The following is a 25,315-nucleotide window of genomic DNA, read 5'->3' on the forward strand; positions in this document are numbered from 1 at the left end:
TAGCAAATAGGTCTTGTTTTGTGATATTTCTTGGGTAATATTTATCTCTCCAACTCAAGAGTTGTCAGAGCTAGTCTTGGTATCTTATTTGCCATTTGCCTCCCCTTCACTAACAGCTGCTTTAGAGTCCATGACCCCATGAGCATCCATTAGAAATTGGACCATATCATTATTGCCTTTCCCATGGTCCACATTTTGGTGAGGAATAACCAGTTTTGATTGCCAGTCTTTGCAGTTCTAGGCTGGATTCACCTGCTAGTCCTTTCTTGGGATGATGGAAGGCAGCGCCATTGGCAGGGGTTGGGAGCTTTGGCCAGGATCTTACAAACCATTCCCTCTCATCAGTGGTACATCACTAGGGGTTTGCTTGTGTAGTTGATGATATCCTTAAGCGGGAGGAACCCACAGCTGTTTGAACTTTGACCATTTTGGACCATTCTTTAAGAAGGGGTTGACAGAGCAGGGAGTCCATTGTCTGGTACCAACTGGAGTTTCTTCCTGGGAACAAATCCTTCTGGAAGCTTAGATCTATGATTTGGTAGCAGATATGACCAGTGAGCTGCCTTTTCCCATTCTTCCACTTTCTGATGCTCTTCCAAGCATAGACCTGTCACTCTCCAGGGCAGAATTCCTCCATGGGAGCGAATAAACTGACCAGCAGGAGGCCCATGGAATTACACTTGTCTTTCAGATTCCAATAGATAGGGCCCTGCCCAGAGGGCAGGCTCTGTTGACACTTGGGAAGTTTCCATGATTCAGCCTTTAATAATAGCTGTCTTCCCTTATTGGAGACCCTGGATCAGAGACCAAGTGTAATCAACCTGAGTAGACCCCTCGAGGAAACCTTGGAGCAGCTGCCCATATCCAGATACCAGTACTCTGAGGGTGGCCATTGTGAAATTCACCTTGTTTCATAACTCAAACAAGTTCTTTCATGGGGCTGATGACCTTGCCCAGACATGATTTCAAGAAACCTGGAAAATTTACAAATGAGGGGATTCTACAAGGTCTTTTCTATGTACCTTTTCCCACAAAGTAATTTTTTTTCCCCATAATTTTTTCCAATCTCCATTGAATCTAATCACTCAGTAATGCCTCTGATTGACAGTATTTTTCCCAAGCTACTGCAGCTCATTTATCTGGAAGTTTTCAGAAGGGCTCTGGTTTGCTCTTTCTGCTCCCTTAAATAAGTTTCTCTTTTTGTAGAGAGGAAATAAGATAGTTCTTTAAATTTAAAATGAACAGACCCTACAACACATAAGGTAGGGGTCATATAATTTACAGCAAAATTTATTTTGTTTTTTTTGTTTTTTGTTTTTTTTTATTAAAGCTGTTTATTTTCAAAGCATGCACAGATAATTCTCAATTTTCACCCTTGCAAAACCTTGTGTTCCAACTTTTTTTTCCCCTTCTATTTCATGCACCTCTTCTCCAAGACAATATCCAATATATGTTAACATGTGCATTCTTCTATATATATTTCCACAATTATAATTCTGCACAGGAAAAATCAGATCAAAAAGAAAAAATGAGAAAGAAAACAAAATGCAAGCAAACAACAATTAAAAAAGTGAAAATTTTATGTTGTGAGCCACACTAAGTTCCCACAGTCCTCTCTCTGGGTACAAATGGATCTCTCCATCACAAGACCATTGGAACTAGCCTGAATCACCTCACTGTTTAAGAGTCATGTTTGTCAGAATTGATCATTGTGCAATCTTGCTGTTACAGCAAAATGTCTAATTTCAAGTCATACCAACTTTAAAAATTTTTCAACTGATCTCATTTTAACTTTAGTTTGTAAGATTCCTTTAAGTATTTAATCAGCTCTTCCAATCAAATTCAAATACTTTTTGATTGTTTCTTGATGTACACAAACTGTGTGTGTGTGAGAGAGAGGAGAGGAGAGAGAAAGAGAGAGACAGAGAGAGACAGAGAGAGGCAGAGAGAGAGAGAGAGAGAGACAGAGAGAGAGAGAGAGAGAGAGAGAGAGAGAGAGAGAGAGAGAGAGAGAGAGGCACAGAGAGAGAGACAGAGAGACAGAGAGAAACAGAGAGAGGACAGAGAGAAGAGAGAGAGAGAGAGAGAGGAGAGAGAGAGAGAGAGAGAGAGAGAGAGAGAGAGAGAGAGAGAGAGAGAGAGAGAGAGAGAGAGAGAGAGGGTGGGAGGGAGAGGGGGAGGAGGAGGGAGGGAAAGGGGGAGGGGGAGAGGGGGAGAAGGGGAGGGGGGGAGAGGGGAGAGAGAGACTGAGACTCTCTCTCTCTTGAACTTTGGTGTGAAAACTTGGGAACTCCCTCAGAGAAGCTCTCCCCAGAGACCTGCCCTAGGCAATTAATATAAGTGATTTCATTCTGTTATCTGGGTGGGACTGGTTGAGTCCAGGACCATTCCTACTTAACCCCAGCTGGAGATTCCAAATTTACTGAGTGGAGATTAGTCCAGGGACACTCATTCAATTCCAAGATTCTCTAATCTGATTCCAACCTAAACTGTTCCCAGTCCCCACTAAGAGCTACCCATATAACAAGTTTCTTCAGCTTAATCCCTTGCAGAGGGCTAAAAGCAGGAATCGAACCAAGGAACCTCTCTCTCTCTCTCCCCTTGCCATAGCTGTGACCCTCTGCTCGCTGAGAAGACATTCTCTTTCCGTGCTATTCCCTTTTTATTTCTCTCACCTATTTCCCTAACAGGACCCTACCCATTCTTTACCTCTCTGTTGGATTTCTCTGCTAGATCTTTACTTCTCTGTCGGGACCCTACCCTTAAGAAAGTCAGCCTGTAAAAGCTGACTTCTCAGTTCTAATAATAAATTCTTTTGCCAGTTTAACTTTTGGGTTTGTAAATTCACGTATGAAGGACCTGTGCCAACCAGAATGGGGTTCCCACAACTCCCTGCCCTGAGCCAAACCCCATCAGTTTTTGGTTCCCTGATTGGGAATCAAGAGGAGTGGATCTCAGTTGGTTCCCTGACTGAACCCTGAAATCTGGACAAAGTAAAAAAAAAAATCTTTTCCCCCCCTTATTCTGTAATGGATACCCAAACACCCTGGGTAGGTTGTTGAAGTCCCAGGTTTGAGCAGAATTCACTGGGGACGTTTCCTTGGAATTCCTATGTTCTGACAAAAGGTCTACTTTTTGTTGCTCTCTATCTCTAGAGATATCTAGAAATGGATGATGTGCTATAGAATTTGGGGAAAACTAAAGCTTTTTCCTTTCAGAAATGAGACAGAACACCTCTGCTTCTAAAAAAAAAAAAAAAAAAAATTCTTCCTTAAGTAGCTTGAGGAAAACCTCAACACTTGAAAGCTTAAGATGCCAATTAGATTTGCTGGAAGGGAATCAGACTCCCTCCATCTGGCCCTTCTAGAGACAAAGGAGCCTTCTTTTGTATGTCACTGCAATCCTAAATCCCTTTTTCTCTCACCTGAGCTGAATCCTGGAACTTCCAAGGATTCTGATTTTAAGCTCTGCCCTCTTGCAGAAACTGCCAAGACAAAGCTCGCAGACACAAAGCTCCCCGAGACTGAGGAGAAAACCTGGCTATTCCGGGGATCCCAACCAACTCTTTGAGGGGTCCAAGGCCAACACTTGGGGGATAAACGGAGGAAACCAGAGGAGCCAATTTTGGGCCCTCATGTTTCTCCTACTGTGTTGTTACAAACGGCTGTTGGCTCTTTAACTCTCTCTCACCTGAACTAAAACCTGAGACTCCCAGTTCTTTTCTTCTCCTCAGGCAACTTCTGCCTCCTGAGAAAGGCACTCAGAGCAGAGGTGCCTCTTTAATGCAAATCCCTCCCAGACTGAGGCTGGGAACCCTAGAGGTTCCTGCAGTAGGTATTATGGAATGTGTCCGAGGAGACTCCAGGCCCTGTCCTGAGTTTGAGCAGGCGGAGCACTGGAGGGGTGCCTGTCCAGTAAGACAGTCAGCACCTGGTGGGCCCCCCGACAACATTCTGCCTTCTGGCAGGAATCTGGGGTTTGGTCAAGTTCTCCCTTGTTCCATCAGCCGGACACCTGGCAGCTGGTAAAATGGGTGGGGTTTCTTCACTCTCTGGCACTCTGGTCTCTCCACCCCTCCCCCATAGAGTGGGGATGGGAGGGAGGGGGAGTCAGGATTTTGAGATCTCTCTTCTGCCTAAACCAGCTTGGTGATTTTATGGTGAGATTGAGGAGCCAATTCTCTTCTCAGACTTTCAAAAAGGAATTTTTTTTTAAAGCACAAACTTTTAGAGACAGTTAAGAGTTTTGGAGAAACTTAACTGCATTCTTATCTCGATCTGCAGCTCTGGCCAGCAGGGCCTCGGCCATCCTCCAGACCCTGCCCCACAACAGAGGGCAGTGGCTGTTTTTAATTGAAGAAGCTTCAAAATAAACCCTGGGATAGCCATTAACCCCGGGGTTGAGAGCATTTTTAAAGGCTAAAGACATCAGTGGCTTAGTAGGAAACCTAATTGACACCCTACACTCTAGGCTACTTAACACTTTTACTATAGAGAGAACTTTTTGCTCCCAGCATTTTCTCTCCTACTTTTCTTTGGCTTTCTATACCCCTGCCAGCAATTAACTCCTTAACTACCTTCAGCTGGGGAGCTCTGTGGGCAGTGGGGGCATTCAGCATTGTCAGATGGGCTGTCAGCATTCTTAAAGGCAGCCCACAGACAGGACCTGATGCGTTCCCTACAAAAGGCCCCGTTCCTGAATGTCACCATCCCCTCGCTGGATAACGCCCCACTTTTAATCTGCTCCCGAGATCTGTTTTCTCTAGGCTTCAAGCTTCGGATTCTCAACTGCCCTTCAGCCTGGAGAACATGGGACGACTGACTGGCACAAACACCCCTTAAATACCCTGCTGCTGTTTTCAGACCTCACACCTCCCCTCCTGGCATGAACCCCAAAGGAACTAGGGACATCTCTATGACACTCTCCAACTCAAAGAAGTTATGGAAGTTCACCCTTTATCTCAAATGAATTTGGGGTGACTGCTTCAGGGGGGAAATGATGAGAGGGGAGCCCCAAAACTCTCACTGTCTCGGACTTTGGTGGGAAGCTTGGGAAACTCCCTCAGAGAAGCTCTCCCCTGAGAGTCCTGCCCCAGGGAATCAAGACAAAGTGGTTTCATTCTGTTATCTGGGTGGGATTGGTTGAGTGCAGGACACATCCTACTTATCCCCAGCTTGAGTTCTAGATATCGAATGCTATTGAGTTGGAGATTAGTCCAGGGACACTCATTCCAAGATTCTCTATTCTGATTCCAGTTCAAACTGCTCCCAGCCCCCACCAAGAGCTGCCCATATAACAAGCTGCCTTCAGCTCAATCCCTTGCAGAGGACCTAATTATGCCAGGGAAAACTTTCTCTCCCCTTGGCATAGCTGCCACCTTCTGCCAACTGAAAAGGCATTCTCCTTCAGCGTTACTCCCTCTTTATCTCTCTCACACCTATTTCCCTAACAGGACCCTATTGGCCTCTCTGTGGGGATTACTCTGCTAGATCTTTACTTTTCTGTCGGGACCTGCCACTAAGGAAGTCAGCCTGCAACATCTGCCTTCTCAGTTCTAATAATAAACTTCTTTTGCCAGTTTAACTTTTCGGGTCATTTATGAAGGACCTGCCCCAACCAGAAGGGGGTTCCCACAACTCCCTGCCCTGCACCCAACCTCATCATGTGTGTATGTGTGTGTGTGAACAGGAAAGACATTAATTAATAATAGGCAGGCAGTTTCTAAGAATCAGATTTGTTCCAAAGAACAAGCTTTTCCCCCTTTCCCCTCCATTCACTTTGAAATTTCTCAGACCAGTCCCTAAATCTGCCTCTTGGTAATCATGCAAATACAGGCCATTTCCTGCTAGAGCTTCAGATTACAGGGCTAGTTTATTTTCATCCCCCTCTTAGAGTCCATGAAACTTGTTTTCAGTCCCCAAATCCTTTAAAACCTTCAAATCCTCTGTTCAGTTAGTGCAAACAGAATATTACTTTCTTACCTTTCTATCCATTCTCTTCTCATCCCTAGTGCTTAAATTCTCTCATATATATATCCTTCTAGTGGACATTTAAAAACTGCACGTAACATTCTGATCCAACTCTTTTGCTTTCTTTTACCAATCATATCCCAAATAATCTTCATTTGGTATTTTCCCTTTTTCTCTTGTCTACTTCTCCGATATCAATCAGGAAGGGAAACAGACAGACACAGACTCCATTTCTATGTCTTCTGTACCATCCTCTGAATCTTCACCTTTATTGCTGTCCTCCCAGAAGTGTCTTGCCTTAGCATTCCATTTTTGGAATTTTACAATTACTCATACCTGCAGTCAGGACAGTTTGCTCCCTCCCAGGTGAGTAAAATAACAGGAAAAGGTTTCTAACACTTCACTTTCAGCTTCTGACCTATACTTGGCAGCTCAACACAGACCATCACAGTAGCCAGCCAAAGGAGCAACACACCATCTGCTCTCCTAGCTAATGTGAGACACTCTAAATTTTTTTTTTAGGTTAAACATTTTCAATTCTTCTAAACATATTTCCATATTTGTCCTGCTACCCAGGAAAAACCAAATAAAAAGGGAAAAAACACAAGAAAGAAAAAAAAAACTACTAACGACAAAGGTGAAATGTGCTTTAATTCTCTCTCTGGATGCAGATGGCTCTCTCCATCCCAAGTCTATTGGAATTGTCTTGAATCACTCCATCACAGTTGATCATCACATAATCTTGTTTCTGAGATACTCCAATTCTTTCATGAAGCAGCACAAGCCAAACTACAGTTTTCCAGGAGTTCTGAACTCACCTAGTCAGCACAGCTGGGATTAGCTCAGCCGTTGGGCCATCCCTCCGCCCATGCCCCACTTGGAGATTCCCCCTGGGCCCAGGGCAGGTGTGGCGCACTCCTCTGTCTAAGGATCTGGGGACCAGCCCTGGGATTATCCCTGGGTAAGGTCTCTCCCTCTAGCCCCATTTCTTTGATATGACTACATCAATTGTGTGTATAAAAACCGTCTGAAAGAACAGTCTGTAACAGAAAGCAGAGCAGTCCAGCCCAGAATGGAAGTAAAAAGATTTTAAGGGGATTTCTTGGGGGAATTTACTCATAAAATCTAGTCGTTGGTATGGGAAGGCCAGGTAGGATATTATACAGAAACAGAACATAAAGCATGATACCAGGGATGGATCAGGGGCTCATGCAAGGGTATTTGAGCTTCTTTGCTGTGTATATAAAAGGGAATTTGCATTAACTGTGGAGCCATAGGTCAGCTTTTCAAACTCCGACTCCCACTGGGTACTTCCTTTTATGTTATAATTGGGATGAGTGAGGGTGTTCCTGGGTATCTTCGCCTGTCTAGGGTCAGAACTAATGGTGTGCCAGAAGCCACAAAGAGCCCACCAGGAGGGCTGGAGAAAGGCTACTCAAGACCTGAGCTAAGAGTAAGTCTACTATCCTCAGAGACCAAGGTGATGTGGGGGAGAGTCTTGGGGGACAAATTTGAATAAAATATCTTTTTGTAAAAGTGAACTGACGTTAACTAGTGAAACAGAACTGGGGTGCTTGTCATTTGTACCGATTAGTGGAGGAACACAGCCAATGGGGACTGTAGCTGATGATAGTAGTGATGAGAGATTCACAAATCTCTCAAAAAACCCTAAAACCCTTAGGGGGGGAGAGGTGGCAGCCTGGCTCTAGAATGATGTTTTAAGAAAAAGAAAATAGAAGGGGACACATAAGCTATAATATTACTGCTACTATATTGCTAAAAATCAATATACATTTTAAAAAATGTAAATAGTTGGATTTGTGTAAGCTTTTGTTTGTTTGCTGGAATGTTTACTTTGAGGACAAAGCCTGGTCTTAGTTATATTTTATTTTCTCAGTTTATTAATTGTCAGCTACAGGGCAGGCAAGTCAAGCCAAGTTTTCAAGATTTTCAGATTCTCAGGTATCCTGAAAAAAATATCTTTCTCAAATTCCAATTGGTTCAAGCCCCTACCAGCTAGGTCCCCCTCTTTCTAGTGGCCTAATGACTATCCCCCCAGTTCCAGTTAGCCACTTAACATTGAAAAGCTTTTATAAAGGAATACTTACTACAAAGATATAGGTAAACAAAATTTTCCCCAACATTGCAGAGACATGCTTTACCCTATAATGTGTCGGTCTATTGGAGTGGGATTGGGAAAGATGAGGCTCAAAAATTTAGTTCAATTCCAATTTAGCAATGGTCCTATTAATTTCTTTTTTCTTTCTTTTCTTTTCTTTTTTTTTTTTTTTTTTGGCTGAGGCAATCGAGGTTAAGTGACTTGCCCAGGGTCATAGAGTTAAGAAGTGTTAAGTGTCTGAGACCAGGCTTCAGGGCTGGTGCTCTATCCACTGCGCCACCTAGCCGCCCACTGGTCCTACTAATTTCAAGTTCAAAACTGGCATCTTTGCCAGCTTCTGCTGGGCTGAAGTTCTGGACCCTTGTGGCTCAGGGCATTGCTACTGGCTGACTGAAACACTCACCCTGGATTCCTGGACTGCTAGATCCTCAGGGCTTCCACTTCTGGTCCAGATCAGAGCCGGGTCTCTCTGAACATGGAATGAGAAAGGGCAGAGGTCCAGGCCCATTTCTTAGGGCCCAAATGGCCTCAGGAAGATGGAGGCCCTCAGCCCTTCCCTCTTATTACATGGTATCACCTGTCATTATTGCATCTTTTACTCTCAGCTGCAAAGGCTGAAGGTGATCTGGCTCAGGATATGTTCCTCTCAATTTCACAGAGAGTTAACATGGAATATCTGTGCATGTTCCAGTTCTCGTGATTCTTTTGGAAGCGGGTCTCTAGCATCCTCCACGTGGATGACTCCATATTAACTGATGATCACATATGTATATATATGTGTATTAATTGGCTTATTTTTTAGTTGCTTAGTTATGTCTTTTTTTTTTTAGGCTGGGTTAAGTGACTTATCCAGGGTCACACAGCTAGGACGTGTTAAGTGTCTGAGGCTTCATTTGATCTCCAGTCCTCCTGACTTCAGGGTTTGGTGCTCTACCCACTGCAGCACCTAGCTGCCCATGTCTGTTTTTTTTTATGACCATATCCAGAGTTTTCTCAGCAGAGATTCTACAGTCATTTGCCATTTCCTTCTCCAGTTCTTTATAGATAGGGAAACTAAGGCAATCAGGGTTAAGTGAGTTGCCTAGAGTCACACAGCAGGGAAGTGTTTGGGGCTGGATTTGAACTCTGTCTTCTTGGCTCCAGCAGGTGTAACATGCCCTCCTGGCAGTTACAATTACCAGTCTGTCCTAGGCCCAACAGAGTACCTTTGACCACTGACCTTTGCAGTGTCAACTCTACCCGCCTCGCCTCCTCTGAGGCCTTCAAAGATCTCTGCCCACGATTTCTTGAATAGTAGTTTAATAACCGGTAGCGCGCTCAAGAACAGCCACGTGTAATCTTAAAAGCCTTTATTATACCTACTCACATAATGCCCTGACTGATGCCCTGACTTGTTGGTTCCCGAGTGAACACCTGGTCAGAAGACCCCCGTGTTCACTACCAAAATCCTTACCTCTTTTGGCTACCTATCTCAGCTTGGCCACCCAGGCTAGGAAGCCAGGGTAAAGAGCGCCAGGTTAAAGAGGGCGACTGCTGCCTGCAGTGGGCTTACATAGGGCCTGTGAGGTCACACACACAGCCAATCAGCGAGAGAGTCACCCATTACAAAGCTATCTCAACGTGGCCAGGATCCCGCCCAAGGGCAGTCCTAATATCCACAGAGAATACTTCTGGGCCACTCAAATCTCCTGTTGCGCTGTGGCCGCCCATTTAAAGGGCCCTTACAAGTACCAGTGCTCTATCCCCTGGGTCACCTAGCTGTCTTAATCTGCTGACAGATTGATGTCTTTTGTGTAATAATCATATGGTGGAGACATGAATTCTTCAATTTAGGGACACAGGATGTCTGGCTGTTTCATGAGCAAGATACTCCGGCTCTCAGCTCTGGGCATTTTCTCTGGCTGTCCTCCACACTTAGTATGCTCTCTCTTACTGACCTCCCTGATTTCCTTTAAGTCCCAGTTAAAATTCCATGTTTTAAAGGAAGCCTTCTCTAAACTCTTTTAATTCTAGACCTTCTCTATGTTAATCATTTCTGATTTATCTAGTAGATAGCTTGCTTTGTATATATTTGTTTGCATCTTGTCTTTCCCCTTTAATTTTAAGCTCCTTGAGGGCAAGGATTCTTTTTTAGCACTTTTTGAATCCTTGGAGTTAAGCATAGTGCCTGATGTTTAATAAATGTTGACTGATTGAATGATTGGTGAGAAGGAAAAATTGTTCTAGTTCAGATTAAGCTATTACCCCTCTGGATTGATGAAGAATTTCTCTCCTCACTACCAGCCATCAGAAGTGGCTTTCATCCTGAATCTCTCTCCTCTGAAAAATGTAGTATACCCCCAGATCTTAAATCTCTGCTATAGATATAATCCTAATACTACAGAAATTTATTGGAAAAAAGAACAAAGATATGCTCATCACTCAGGCATATGTCCTCCTCCTTCCCACAAAAGTGGAAATCGGTCTCTTCAGGTTATATCGTTCTAAATATCCAGTTATACTTTTTCTCCTTGTGTCTTATTACTTGGTGTCCTCATACTGAGATTAAATGGATTCTGTGCCATGTTTTATTGGTCCTATTTAAAGTTAATTGATTTTGTCCTGGAACTGCCTTAGTCATGATTCTTTTTCTTTGAACTTTGTGCAGAAATTCAGCTGGCCTGTAATGAGTTAAGTAGAGAAACCGGTTCTCCTGTTAATCACTGTTGTGTTCTTGCCTCAAGGAAATCTGCTGTCCCTGAGGGATGTGGGTGGACATGAAGGAGTCTGCCCTTCGAGGTGCCGCTCACAGAAGTCTCTAAAACAAACACACCTTTCTTGGTTAGGAAGGGGCTGTTGTTAGCCCTTCATTCCCAAACTCCAGCCAGCCATATGGTCTGCCAGGTCTCACCTAGGAAACCAGTCACACGGTATTCGAGATGTTCCTGACCCCACCTACCCTATTCTGTATTCTCCCAAAAAGCATAAAAGGAGAGCTGTCCTTGCTGGGGGGGCATTGGCAAATCATCAACCCCTTCATTAGGGCTTGTGTTGTTAACAAACTATTACATCACTTGGAGAATTTGTGCCCCAGTCTACTTTATAGAGCTTCACTTGTGGCAGTAGAGACCTACCTGTATTATCTCCTTCCATTAGAAACATGCTCCTTGTTTTTCTGTTTGTATCTTCAGGCCATAGTATAATGTTTTGCATGTAGTAAATAAATTTCTTTTTCACTTTTTATTCATATATGAGAGGGGGAATAAATAATTATTATGGACTAGGTACAAAAACTGTACTCAATACTTGGCACATTAGTCCATCTGATCCTGTTCTGGGATGTAGATGCTATTATCTCCATTCTATAGTTGAAAAACTAAGTCATACAGAAGTTAAGATACTAGACCAGATTCATGTAGGGTCAGGTAGTGACAGAGCGTCTGAGGCTAGATTTGAACACGGGACTTTAGGCCAGTGCTGCATCTGTTGCCCCACCTCCCTGCTTCCTGTCTATCTTTGATGATATCCTTGTCTACAGCTTATCACCCCTTGTATACCCCCATCTTCCTCTCCACTGCACTTTGAGGGACCTTCCATTTCAGTTCTCCAGAGACTATTGAAGATAGTCTGGTTGACAAAAATCAAGGGACCAATGCAGGTAGATGGATGTGATCTAGTGGTGAGACACTGGCAACAACTGCTTAGGATGGCAGACGGTGACCGGAATCATTGAGAGTACCCCAATTCAGAGAATGTTGGTGACATTGTTGCCCCCCCAAACTTTCACTGGCTCAGATTAAAAAGTGACTGGGGAATAGTTAACACAATAAATAAAAACACAATAGGACATAGTGTTAATGTTTCTTCCCTAAGTCAACATGCTGCCAGCAGGGCATTATCTGATTCTAGTTGCCCTTGTTTTTATTCGACTTTGGTGCCCTAATGACATTACATTTGATTCACTAGAAATATATTGGAGTATTTCCACCTTCTAGTATGTTGCATATAGTAAGTGCTTAATATTTGTTGAGCTGAATTTAATTAAATTAGGATCCTAATATAAATTAGGATTGGATTTCTTAATCACAAAATATTAATTTTATAAATTTTTAAGTATAATTAGAGAAAATGCCCAAATTGAGAAATGGAGCATCATGTTTAAGGAAAAGCAAGGAAGCCAATTTCACTGGACAGAAGACTTTGTATTGGGGGAGGTATATGGAATAGGTGGTTTTTTTAGGGGTCAGGTTATGAAGGGTTTGGACATCAGTATGGTGACTATGTGAGTAGAAAGGAGGACATTTATGATATCAACATTTCAGGTGTGATGGAAAGAGACCTGGACTGGGTGTCAAAAGTCTGAGATTTGATTCCATCACTTAGTAAAATTAAGGTCTCCGTCTGCACCAAAGCTAGAGGATAATAGCTTAATTTCAACCAGCATAACTTCCCCTTGCCACTATATTATTACATAGTTCAGAAAGAACTCCCTTTTTTCCTGTCAGATGCTTATGTGATGAATTTCTGCATGTCCACATGTTTAGAGGTAGATGGCACAGTGGATAGAGAGCCAGACCCGGAGAAAGACAACTTGATAAGTTCAAATCTGGCCTGTGACTCTGGACAAGTCACTTCACTTGGTTTGCCTGTTTTGTTATCAACAAAATGAGCTGGAGAAGGAAAGGTGAGCTGTTTCAGAATCTTTGCCAAAAAAAGGGAGTCCCAAAGAATCAGACTCCACTGAAATGAAGAACACAACCACAATGGATTTAAGATCTATCTCAGTAATGACATTGTGTTTCTTTATTCATGCCCCAAAGGGGAAGGTAAAAGAATTTCAGTGTTGGACAAGAGGGAAACATGGATCTTTGGGTTCTTCTCAGGCAGTGTACAGATTCTGGGATCAAACAAATAGAAGTAATTTTTGGGAGCACAAGTTTGTGAGTGGGGCCAGTTCCTTTGTCTGGGAGGAACTTCCCCTCTATAAAGATTATTTTCCTATTGGCCTGGTTAACTGGAGAGGCCGTGAGCCCTATTAGCTTTATGCAGAGGCTCCCTCTAAGGAGCAGGTTGGAGAAGCAGAGAGGGCAGCAGTCAGAGGGTTGAGTTTGGAGTCAGGAGAACACCTTCAAGACCAGATCCAGCCTTGACACTGACTAGCTGGGACCCTGGGCAGTTCACTTAACTCAGTTTGCCCCAGTTTTGCCATTTGCAAAACGAGCTGGGGAAGGAAATGGCAAACTTATTCAGGGTCTCTGCCCAGAAAATCCCAAGTGGAGTCAGAGTCAGACAGCTGGGAGAGGACTGCATGAGAACTAAGCTCACCTCAAATCCCAGTAACTAGCAGTTTTACCCAAAAATGCATCTGCAAAGGAACAAGACCAGCAGCCTTAACCTACATTCTGTTCTACCCTGTCCTCCCCACTCCCCCTGGTTTTCCCTTTCTCTTTTCTTCTCTATTCCTCTCTTTCATTCTCTTTTCTCATTGTGGTAGCCTGAATGCAAACTAATATCTGTAGCAGGGACACAAATTTGATTTTGAGACAAAAAACTTCTGTGTGGATGTGATTGTTTTCAAGGCTTCAGTTATCATAGTTGTAAATGAATTAAAATAGATTGAAACTCAATGATTCAATGTTAATGGATGAATGACTTCCAACATTAAATCTATGGTCCTATAATCCTATGAACTAGAATAAAGCCCAGTTGTTACATGAACTTTTTTTTTTTTTTTTTTTTTTTGCTGAGGCAATTAGGGTTAGGTGATTTGCCCAGGGTCACACAGCCAGGAAGTGTTAAGTGTCTGAGACCAGATTTGAAGTCAGATCCTCCTGACTTCAGGGCTGGTGCTCTATCCACTGTGCCACCTAGCTGCCCCATGAAATAGGGAGCTTGGAAAGAGGCTTGGAAAACTAATGGATTTGACTAATGCATCTCACAGAAAATATTAACTAGTATGTTAACTCCCTGAAAAACAATGTTTATTGTGTTTTTTGAAGATGGCCAACATAGATATTTGTTTTGCTTAATTACACATATTTATTATGAAGGTTTTGCTTTTAGTTATTTTCCAATGAGAGGGGTGGAAAGAGAAAAACATCAAATTTTGTTAACTGGAAAAAAAAAATCAAGAGAAAAAAAGATGTCTGCACTGATTGTCCTCATTTTCTCTCATCTCCCTTTTCACTTTTGCAATCTGGGTTTCTGATTTCATCACTTATGCTATTGAACCTGTACTCTCCAAAGTCACCAAATTACCAAATTGAGACCTTTTCTCAGTCCTGACCCCCCCCCTTTTTTTTTTAAACTTCTCTGCAACATTTGACACTTCCCAAATTCTGCTACCTTTGCAGTAAGAGCATGGTGGAGCAAATCAAACCTTACACATTGACTAGCTGTAAAACTGTGCACATCACTTAACGTTTGCTTGCCTCTATAACCCCAACTATAAACTAGTTACAATAACAGCCACTTCCAGAATTGTGAAAATCAAAGGGAATTTCACACAGGTGCTTTATGAATGTTCCCTTCCTCACATTCCCCTTTGGTCCACTGGTGACATTTACACTTCTCTTTTGACTTGTCTGGCTGCTCCAATACTCCCCACCATGCATTTCTTCATAGAATTTCTCTCCCACATGTATTCTCAACATACGTTACCTCACCCCCTCTTTTACCTATCTCTGATAGGATGTTACAGAAGGTATACAAATCCAGTCACATTTAGGTCATAGATCTCATTTCACAGTCTTATTGATAACTGAGAAGTCAATTTGTCTCCTTAACTTAGGTTCATCCTGTCATTACCATATTATTCTAGACAACTGAGATCAGGGACTTTTTAAAGTGGGGAGCCCTCAACAGCAATTCTCCTACACCATAGTTTCTCTATGGTAGCTAGCTTGGTGGACACCTACAGGCAACTTTCTTCTTACCTGAGCCGCCTCAGGATTTCAAGCTGTAGGACACAGGGACGAGGTAGTATTGGGTTAGCAGAAGGGAGGGGATGGAGAGACTTGACAGACTATGGTTAGAGAGGGGAATTTTAGCGCTTAACCTCTGTGGAGGTTAAGTAATAGTGAGAACTAAGAGTTAAAGACTGTTTGGCTAAGGCAGCTAAAGGGTGTTGAAGAGACTAATGAACTAGGAAGTCCAGGATACATCAACATGAATAGTGAAGCCTTCAAATGTGAGGGTAGAAGTTGAGGTGAAGAGAACCAAATGCTATTAGATCATCTTTGGGGGAAGGCAGTGCTTTAAGTCTCCAGGGCTTAGTACAGTCTTTGACACATAGTAAATACCATATCAATCTCAGAAATTTTGTATAATTGATGGGAGAATGAGTTTTATATTTGAATGTCAATAGTGGAATGAATGACATATAAGATACCCATATCATTATATTTATTGCAATTCCAAACCCAAAGAAGGGCAAACAGACAATCCTCTGTTCTATTTCCAAATACTGAAAAGTTTTTTCTATTGCAGTGTGATATACCTCAGGTTAACTACTCAAAAGAGACTGTGTTCAACTCAATAAGTTTCTATACAATCCATTTATTTGAAATGCCAACTATATGTAGGATAAAGTCAGTGTTACATGCTTTTCAGTAACAGTAGAAAAATAGAACCAGTGAAAACCTTTGTACAACTGTAATGGTACTCAAAAGAGAAATGTATTGTTTTACAATGCATCACACAGACTGGAATTCAAGTTTGAAGGTACCTAAATAAAAATACTATATATATATATATATATGTATATTTTAAAAAAACACTATGTACAATTGAAGCGTAAACAAGTTTTACAAAGTACTGGTTATGCAGGTTGTAGAAAACACTTGCATAGGACATGAAATCGGTTTAAGAAAATTTTCTGAGCCTTTAACATTGAAGGCACTTGACTTTATACCAGTAACAGCACAACACCAAGAAATGCAGTATTGTAGAATATCCCACCTCTCAGAAATATAGGTGGGTTACTATATGCCAACTGTAGATTTACCTTCTTGATCTTTCAGGTACCCCACATCCATGGGCAGGTTTTCCCACCACCTGCACATTTTGAAACAGATACACGGTCATGAACAGCCACACAAATGATGTTTCCACATCATGTCTAATCTCTTAAAAAGAACCACATAAAGACAAGCAATTACTTTCAAGAATTTTCAAGACAAATAGAATACTTAATAAGTATCCTTTCTATTACAAGGGCCACAGCATCATACTATTCAGATTATGGAATAAATGACAGGATTTTTTTTTGGGGGGAGGAAGGGGTTGAGGGGAACAAAGGGAAAAATCAATTAAGGGCTTGCCAATACAAAAATTATAAAATAACTAGTGTTATCTATGGGACAGAAATGATAGTTACAACTTCAGAAAAAAGTTATTCTTAGGCCATTAACAAAATAAGAAAAATACTTTTAAGCAGTGTGTACTCTAACCACTTTCATGTATATTTGTGATGAGATTTTAAAATAATTAGTAAACCATGAAGAAGGGAAATTAGCACCCATCATGCTACTTTGTTTAAAAAAAAAAAAAAAAGAAAGAAAAAGAAAAAAAGAAAACAAGCCTTTCTCCTTTTGAAATCAATATTAGATTGAAATCTTAGAATTCCTAAGCCATTTCATGAGTGCTTCAGGAAACACAAATTTCTCTCTTCTTTGCTTCCCTAAATGGGTAAACTTAAATTTCTTCTGTAATTAAAGTTTAATAAAGAATAGTTATTAAGCAAACTGAATTCTGTGTCTTTGGAGATTGAGGTATTAAGAGATTTATTAACCTAAGTTTCTGTAGATGGATAATGTCTCTCCCTCCTCCTCATTACAATGTTTCCAGTTTATACAAATACTGTGCCCACTCAAACTTTAGTGTAAAACCTCTCCAATAAAACAAAAAGAAAATCCTACAAAAGAGCACTATGATAATAAAAAGTGAACAAAAACTCCAGGAAACTCATACTACAAGAATTTCAATTGTTTGGCAAAGTTTCACACATAATTTCTACAAAATGACTTAATTACAAAGAGCTCCTAGCAAAGCCCTTAATGTGTAAGTGATAAATGAAGTGTTGCAATAGTTTAGACCCAAGATTTACTTAGGGAAAGCTTATGGGCATAGTGTGAAGACTATATTATGCCAAAGGTTTAAAAATATTAAGTTCCACAGACAATTTTTATGCCACCATACATTGCCATTTACCCCTAATGATTGTTTAATAAAATTACAAAATTAAACTAAGAAGGAAACAAATACTAACAGCACTTTCAGGAAGGTAGTATTTTTTTCTTCCACAATGAGAGCAACTCTAGTTGTTTACCCATTCTTTAACATGCTATGAATATTGAAAATGGAGATTGTCTGATCGGCCGATTGTCTTATGAAGATCTGTATTTTTGTGATTTGGTTATTTCAAAATGCTTTTGTATCATATAAAAATACCACTGTCTGTGGCCCTTAAATATACACTGTTTTTCAAAAGCAATCTTTTGCAGTAATCTCATTTATCTTATCACAGCATACAAAGATTTAATAGTTGTGTTCAAAAGCCATTGGCACACAGCTATTCAATTTATTCTACAAATTACATACCATAAAATACAGCAAGATAACTGATAATTAATCTAATAAGACACATGCATCACAGACATAGTATCCTTCTGCATGTTATATCACTCTATAGTACCATACACTAAAGCGGTTTTTCCCCATATGAATATTTTAGTCAGTTATTCAAACTAATTCTTAGCTGAAAATGTATATTTTTTAAAAAGTAAATCAAATATTGAGCAGTGGTCATTTCAAAATAACTTGGGTGATGTGAAAATAAATTTGTATTAAAAGAGAATGTGCAGGTTTCTGTATTAGCCAAAATAATACATAATCTGAACGGAGATAAGATAAAAAAAAAACAAAAACAAAAACAAACAAAAAAACAAAACAAAACAACAACAACAACAATAACAACAAACCATCAGGGAAATGGAACTATCATTTGCATTACCAGTACAACTCGGGTCTGATTCAGAGCAGCTACTAATAATTGTATCCAACTGATTAATGTCAATATATATGAATATACACTAGAGAATAGACTGGAATCACTAACTCCTGTTTTTTGATTAAAGCCAGACTTGTTGTTAGACCTCTAAAGATTATATCATCTACTACATGGTTTAGACCCTTAAGACAATTAACTGTTCTAATTATGTAAAAAAAAAAAAAAAAAAAAAAAAAGCCTGTAAGGCAATGAGTAGGTCTACTTTATAAGTAGGTTAGTGTTTCCCCTGGACCTCTCAAATGAAATATATAACATGACTTAAATCAAAACTTAATAGGAGTAGTCAACTAGACAGAAAAACAACTTGGCAGCGTTTTAACTGGGTATAGTATAAGCACGTGTTCCTGTCTTTGTGACTATCTAATGTTAGCATTAAAAAATGTCAAGAGATATTCCTGAGTGTACATCCACAGGGTATAGCAGGAAAAAATCTGCAGGAAGAACTACAGTTAATCAGGAAAAATCAGAGCTGTTGTCACCCAATAAAAATGTATGTACTTAAAAGTGCATGTAAGTCATTTACATGGTAGCTTGTAAAGGCCTCCTAGCCCTGCATAGTTTAAGAGTGAGTGTGAATGAGTGGATTCATATTTATAACATATTATATGATGGAATATTCAGGAAGCCTCTTTTATTTATCCAAATATTACTGCTGGATATGTGTATGTGTGAAATACAAAACTGACACAAATAATGTTGAAGAATTGATTAAAAAACAAAACAAAACAAAAAAACCCTAAAATACCAGTTTATTTACATGGAAGGTTAGGGGGAAAAAACAGTCCTTAGCTCATGTACTGCTCTTCCTAGGGAGAGGATCTTAAAATATCCTATGTGCTGCAATAGTTTGGTAAATGTCCAAACCAGCATCCCCAGAGGAGTTCAAGTAGGACATGTAGTGTGTGATTTTTTTCTTTTTTTTTTCCTTTTTTTTTTTTTTTTTTTGGTGATTTAAAGCATTATGCATCACACAATTTCCTTCACATGACATCAAAATTCATTAGACATACATTAAAAACATTTAAAAGTACAATATGCTTATAAACATCAAATGACATCCTTAAGACTGAAGCCCTTTTATTTGTTCCCCATTAGGCAGCAAGACCACTGAAGGCAATAAGCAATCATCTCACCCCTCTCAGCTGAAGAATTTGCGCTCAGAATCAGAAATCTCGTTAGCAGCGTCTCATGTTAATCTGACAATTTCAATGTTTCAAAATTGGAAGGACTTTGATTTGATTAAGACCCTATTTAGTGAATTTCTCACCTATTACTTGAATTTACAGCAATTCAAACTTACGCATTCACACAGCAAATAAATTAATAGTTTTAGATTGGGCAAGAAAAAAGCTTTTTTTCTTCAGCATTCTTCACTAAACCAGAAAACTTCAGGACCCTAGGTGGACACTAGCTAGAGATACTAGCTCCCACGACTTATTTAAAAAAGGATGACAACAGATTCTTTTAGCAGAGACTGACCAGGCAGATTTCTGAACTAAAACTACTACTAAAAAGAGAGGAGCATTTTGATGTGCTGTTCTTTGGAATTCCTATAATTAAAAAATAAACACATTATAACTATTTCATAAGAAAATACATTTCAGTGTGCAACCCATTGCACATGGAAATTGGTAGGTGAAAGGTAAAATGCAAAAGAAATATGAAAATACAGTCCTTTAAATGTGGCAATAAAGTTTAACATGGTGATACAAAAATTAACATGAGTAAAATAAATGTACAGGTGCAAAAACTCTATCAATTTGTTTTTAAAAAAGTGCCAGCTTGGTTTCTCTTAAAAGGCTTCCTCAACACAACTGCTCAAAACACAAAATAAAACCAGATGCAGCATTTATAAAAACAAACAAACCCTCATAGCATGCTATGTCTAATCAAGATTGTATATACAAAATCTTGAGCAAAATAAAGTGAAACTGAGTTATCTGCTGGCTTAAGAAACTTGTCTGAAAGTTGTCTGGTTGTGTCATAAAATGGGATATTTCACATCTCAGGCACAGACCATTTGGAGGTTACTTTTAGAGAGCAGACTTTTTGTATAAAAAGTCTGGTTTGCTTGGAGACCTCCTTCCTCTGCTTACTGAATCTTCCCTTTCCAACTCTGTATTTCTCTGGGCTCCATGTTCCAAGGACTCACTGTCTGCCAGTCTCCTCCTGGACCTCTCTTCTGGAGTTTCAGAGCTACATGCAGAGAGTGAAGTTCTATTAGAAGTAAGCCCATATGTCAAATCAGTTTCCATTTTTGTTCGTCCCCTGACATGAGCTGGACCATTACTTGGATTTTCCTGGACAGCTAATGCCAAATCCAACCGTTGGGGTGGTTGCTCTACAACATCAAGATGTACTGGCTCATTCTTTTGTCTCTGTTGATGCCCATCTTGAGAAAGCATATATTCTCTCCTAGTTTCTTCTTGCTTTTTAGGGGAGATCTGGTTAGGTAGATATGCTGACTTTAAGCCACTTGGTGATGCCTTACTGTGGCTATATAAATCTGGACCAAAATATACACCTTGAGGAGGTGAAGGGGTGTGCCTGGTAGGAGCTGGAGTAGAAGGTCTGCAAGCAGCATTTGAGAAATCATAGAAATCGGGGTATTCTTGTTGATTGTCTCTAACATCCGTTTTCTGTTCTAGTGTGTGTTTCTTTCGAGAAGTGTTCATGTGCCTCTGCTGGATACATGCTATGTGCTGGGGAGGTCCCGGTCCTACCTCGGGCACTGGCTGGCTAAGCTCAGTGTCAGCAGCCAGTTCAGGCAGTCTCCTGTCCTTGAGAGAGAGCGTCGACACGCCCATGGCGATATCTGGCATCAGCTCATTGAGCATCGGCTGAGTGCACTGAAGGAAAGAGCAAGAAAAAGCCCAAAGAAACAATCCCATTAGAACTAATCTTAGTGATGGTAGACACTTCATTTAAGCTGTCTATATATTTCAATTTCTTTTTCTGTAAAATGGGAAACTTGGCTTAAATGACCTCTAGGGTTTTTTTCCAATTCTAAGATTCAACAATTTATATTCTACTATTCAAATTTATTCAATTTTATGACATTGATGGAAAAATGGGATTTGAATTAACTTGTGAAACTTAATTATGATTCTATGTTCTAGAAAGAATGACTTAAATATAGTAGAATTCTTTTATAGGTTTAGAACTGGGAGGAAGACTGATACATTACAAGCTAATCATATTGTATCATGTTTTTTCTGTGTGTAGTTTTCTTTTATAGGGCAGAGAATCATATTTTTTATCCACTAAATATTCTAATTAAATTTGTAAGCCTAATAGTGAGCCACGTTATGATGTGGTATTCTATCAAATATATTTATAACCACCTCTTTAAATAAATTTTACTGATAATGTGGCAGTAAAAGTCAATACTTAGAAAAGTTTTCCAAGTTTTCCTTATCATATGACCTTTTAAAGTAAAATCAATTAGACTATTACAGTACAAAATTTTAAAAGGTCTCATTTTTCTCAAAACCTCTGACAGTCTCAATTACTTTAAATTTTCAAAGCAAATTGATCATGCTGATGAAAAAAGCATGCCTGAGGATTTAGATGTTTTAGAAGGAACAGTTAAGAGAAAGTAAGGTCTTTTGGACAAAGAATCAAAGACATATATTTTAAATTAATCTTAAATCACATCCTTCTGAAGTGTAAGTAGAGAATAGATTAAATTGTGCTTAAAGACCTTAAGGAAATAAAAATTTTAAAGTGCAAACGAACAGATTATTAAAAAAAAAAAAAAAAAAAAGCAATTTTTGCTCCTTCTAGGTCAAACTGTAAAACTTACTTTTCTTTAAATAGGAGCAGGAAACTAATGACCCTCTTCTAACTAAATGCATCTTATTTTCCTCTCTTATTTTTCCTTTTCTTCCTTCTTTACCCATTTCCTTTCTCTTCTTCTTCCTCTCCCTACTAGCACTTCTGAGCACAGTGTTAGCCTACTAAGGGTCTCAGAAGGACTGTTAGCATTTTTTACATCTACCCTTCAGGACGTTATTTAACATGACTCACCACTTGCTTCTCAGCTGTCATCACTGTTGTGGATGCAGTGACTGTTTGTCTCCCTGATCCTGTATTGTTAGTGCAGTCGGGTGGTTCAGCTTTGACACCAGGTAAATAGACTGGGGGAGGAACAGCTTTGGGAGCTGTTCTTGTATGAAACAGCGAATGGTTGCAAGGATAAGAAAAAGAACGTGAAGGATGTTGACTGGGGGCTCTTTGCTTCCAACCAACTTTGAACTGGCTGTGAAGTGGAGTAGCTGGAGGATGGTAGGGGGGTGGTGGAGGAGGCAAGGGTGGATGAAAGGCCACAAAATTGTCTAGATCTGTAAACATGGTTTCTGCAGTGGGAGTACTGTTAACTCGACATCGCCCAGACTGTTTCACAGTCAATAGTGGACTTTCATCCCCAAAACGTTCATCAGGAAAAAACTTGTGAGGATTCTACAAAAGAAAAAAAAAAAAAAGCCAAAAAATTTCTGGTAATTACTAGACTTCTTAAATAGCTTTATACATCAAATTATAAAAATAAACAACTTAAGGACATTTATTAGGCACTAATAGAAACACAAATCAAAAAGCACAAAACTATCATAAAACAAGCAAAACAAAACAAAAAGATTTTCTAGGTCAAAACCCTAAGAAAAAGTATCAAAAGGAGGTGTATAAAGGGACATTGTGTGGCAGGATACTCAACTCCTCCTCTCCCCACAAGGTCAATTATACTGAATATTTTGGTAAGCAAGCCAGCTGTTTTGTTGTAGTTGCAAGATCATAAAAGAATGCTGAATCATTAAAAAACAAGCAGTTTGCATTCCAATATAATCTTTGCAAAGATAACAAGACTAAGATAGTACAAAGTTATAGTAAAGAAAAGCACAAAATGAAGAATGTCCCTAAAACTCTCTTTAAACTGAGCACTCTGACATATATACTTCAGAATGACATAAGAAAAACACAAATATGTTATTTGCTACCAAGTTCTTTAACTGGTTTGAACTAATATTTTGATAAAGTATAGGAATGCTGCTCTTCCGAATTTATTTTTTAAAATTTCCAGTGTACAACTTTTGTTAAAGTTTCACAGACAAATATTAACAGACTATGTCATTAAATGAACAGGAAACCATAGAGCACATTTAAGATAAAGCACAGACCCTCCAAAAGAAATAAGGAGAATGAGATGTAACTACAATGGAAAGGGAGAATGTGAGCAGACTAATAATATTTATGCACAGGGGAAACTCACTGACCAACTTAGGTACTGAAAAAGCCTGGTGTTGGCAAGAGTGATTTCAAATATGATTCAGATACTAGCTTTGTCATCTTTGCATAGTCATATAACCTCAACTGTGAAATGGCAAAAATATTAGGCATTTCTATCAGAACCAAATGAGACAAAATTTGAAAAGTGTTTAGCACAGTGTCTGGCACAAACATAAACAGAAGACAGAAGCAAAAGTGAACGTAAAAGTGTAACACTGAGAACATTTAGAATAGAGTTAAGAATGCTGAAATTCGGAGGAAGGGGAAAAAATGTTAAAGGTGGTACTGGGGAAAGGATCAAAGAAAGAACTACTTAGCATTTAACGTCTTTTATTTTTCTCTACCAAGTAGGTTGAGCTTTATATTGGAAATGATAAAACAAAAGTAGTTTACCAGGTCCAGTGTTTTGAAAGCCAGTAATTATGACTGCTGAGCCACTGTCAGAGACCTCTCAAAGAATTGTGGAGGAAGGACCACAGGACAGAAAGGCAGATGTCTCAAAAAAGAAGAGTATGTACTCTGTAAACTACAAGCTAGACATCTTGACTTTAATTCTCAGCAAAGCTAAAAGTACAGTGAGTGAATATCAAAAAAAGGCAATAGTAACCAGAAAGAGCTTCATCAAGACTGGATCAAGCTAGACTAACCTGATTTTCTTTTTTGACAATGTTACCAGACTGGAAATGTTAAAGATATAGTTAACCAATGTTTTAGAAAAGCATTAAACAAAGTCTCAGAGGGAGATGTGGGGCTAACACAACAATAGAGCAAGATGGAGTCAGAACTGAATAGTTATATTAATGAAATGAAGTCACTAGTAGAATATTTCTAGAATTTGTGCACAATCCTATATTGTTTAATAATTTTACTACTAACATGCATAAAGGAATAGAAGGCATTCTTTCAATTTTGCTTAATAATACAAAGTTAGAAAGAAACTAATACATTGGATGACAGATTCAGGATCCAAAATGATCTTGAAAGGTTTAGGATCTTATGTTCCAAGGTTATTGTAAGAATAAAGTGACGTAATATTTGAAAGCTATATAAATACAAATGATTATTTTAACCCTTTTTAGCTTGATAGAACCTTTTGAAGCTTGAAATTCAATAGCATTATTCTTGAGATTTCAGGTAAATCTCCAAAGCAAAATCACCCCACAAATGAGGACGCAGTGGCAGTTTCAATTGTTGTCTTTTAGGTAAATTAATAACTTTGCTGCAGTTAGCTATGATATCTTTATTCTACCACATGACAGAAAAAACATATAAAAACTATGGTTTTCTAGGAAGGCTGCCTGAAACTTATACAATAATTACCATAGTTTCCTATTTTAAAAAATAACTAAGATATTGCTTTCTACCTGCAAAAGCTCTGCAGCAGCATCTGCGAGACCAAACTCTCGCAATACTCTAATCTGAATTTCATAACTGACAGTAGCGCCTTCTCCACAGTTTAGAGCATATGCTCTTTGCACTTGCTCAGTGTGACGTAATTCCTGCAGACGTTTGACCATCTCTTTCATAACAAGGAGACGAGGAACTGAAAACAGAAGAAAATTGGCATAATAGTCACATATTTTACATGAATTCTCCATTCAAAAAACAGCCAAATCTGATTATATTTTGTCACTTACAGTAGGTAAAAAAATCAAACAAGTATTTTTTTTTAATGTGGATTTACTTCTTGAGCAAATACACACACACACACATATGTATATATATTTTGGAAAATGGCTTCTTAATTGTGGTATTACTTGTCCAATCAAAACATTATAGTTAGATTCTCATTAGTGTGAATAATGAATCTTGGGAAGTGGTCACATTATTCAAATTTGCCCCATATGTTTTCATTGATCTAGAACCATTAAAATACTTTACATAATTGTAACTTTG

The 25,315-nt window shown here is 39.4% G+C and overlaps 1 protein-coding gene and 1 pseudogene across 9 annotated transcripts in view; both read right to left on the reverse strand.

Moving 5' to 3' along the window:
* Positions 1 to 341: 341 nt before the first annotated feature.
* LOC141553468 (large ribosomal subunit protein mL66 pseudogene) lies at positions 342 to 893 on the reverse strand (annotated as a pseudogene).
* A 14,711-nt stretch (positions 894 to 15,604) lies between these two features.
* Positions 15,605 to 25,315, reverse strand: part of BTBD7 (BTB domain containing 7) — an 81,971-nt gene continuing 72,260 nt past the window's right edge. For 8 of the 9 annotated variants that reach the window (XM_074289675.1, XM_074289670.1, XM_074289672.1 and 5 more), the window contains 3 exons: positions 24,784 to 24,962; positions 22,166 to 22,597; positions 15,605 to 20,985 (listed from right to left, as the gene is read on the reverse strand). In XM_074289675.1, coding sequence (XP_074145776.1) covers positions 20,170 to 20,985; positions 22,166 to 22,597; positions 24,784 to 24,962 — 1,427 coding nt within the window. In that variant the 3' untranslated portion in view covers positions 15,605 to 20,169. The remainder of the gene's footprint in view (positions 20,986 to 22,165; positions 22,598 to 24,783; positions 24,963 to 25,315) is intronic. The other variant, XM_074289676.1, reaches the window with a different exon arrangement.

Source organism: Sminthopsis crassicaudata, chromosome 2 (genome assembly GCF_048593235.1).
Source record: "Sminthopsis crassicaudata isolate SCR6 chromosome 2, ASM4859323v1, whole genome shotgun sequence".
NCBI classification, from domain to species: domain Eukaryota; kingdom Metazoa; phylum Chordata; class Mammalia; order Dasyuromorphia; family Dasyuridae; genus Sminthopsis; species Sminthopsis crassicaudata.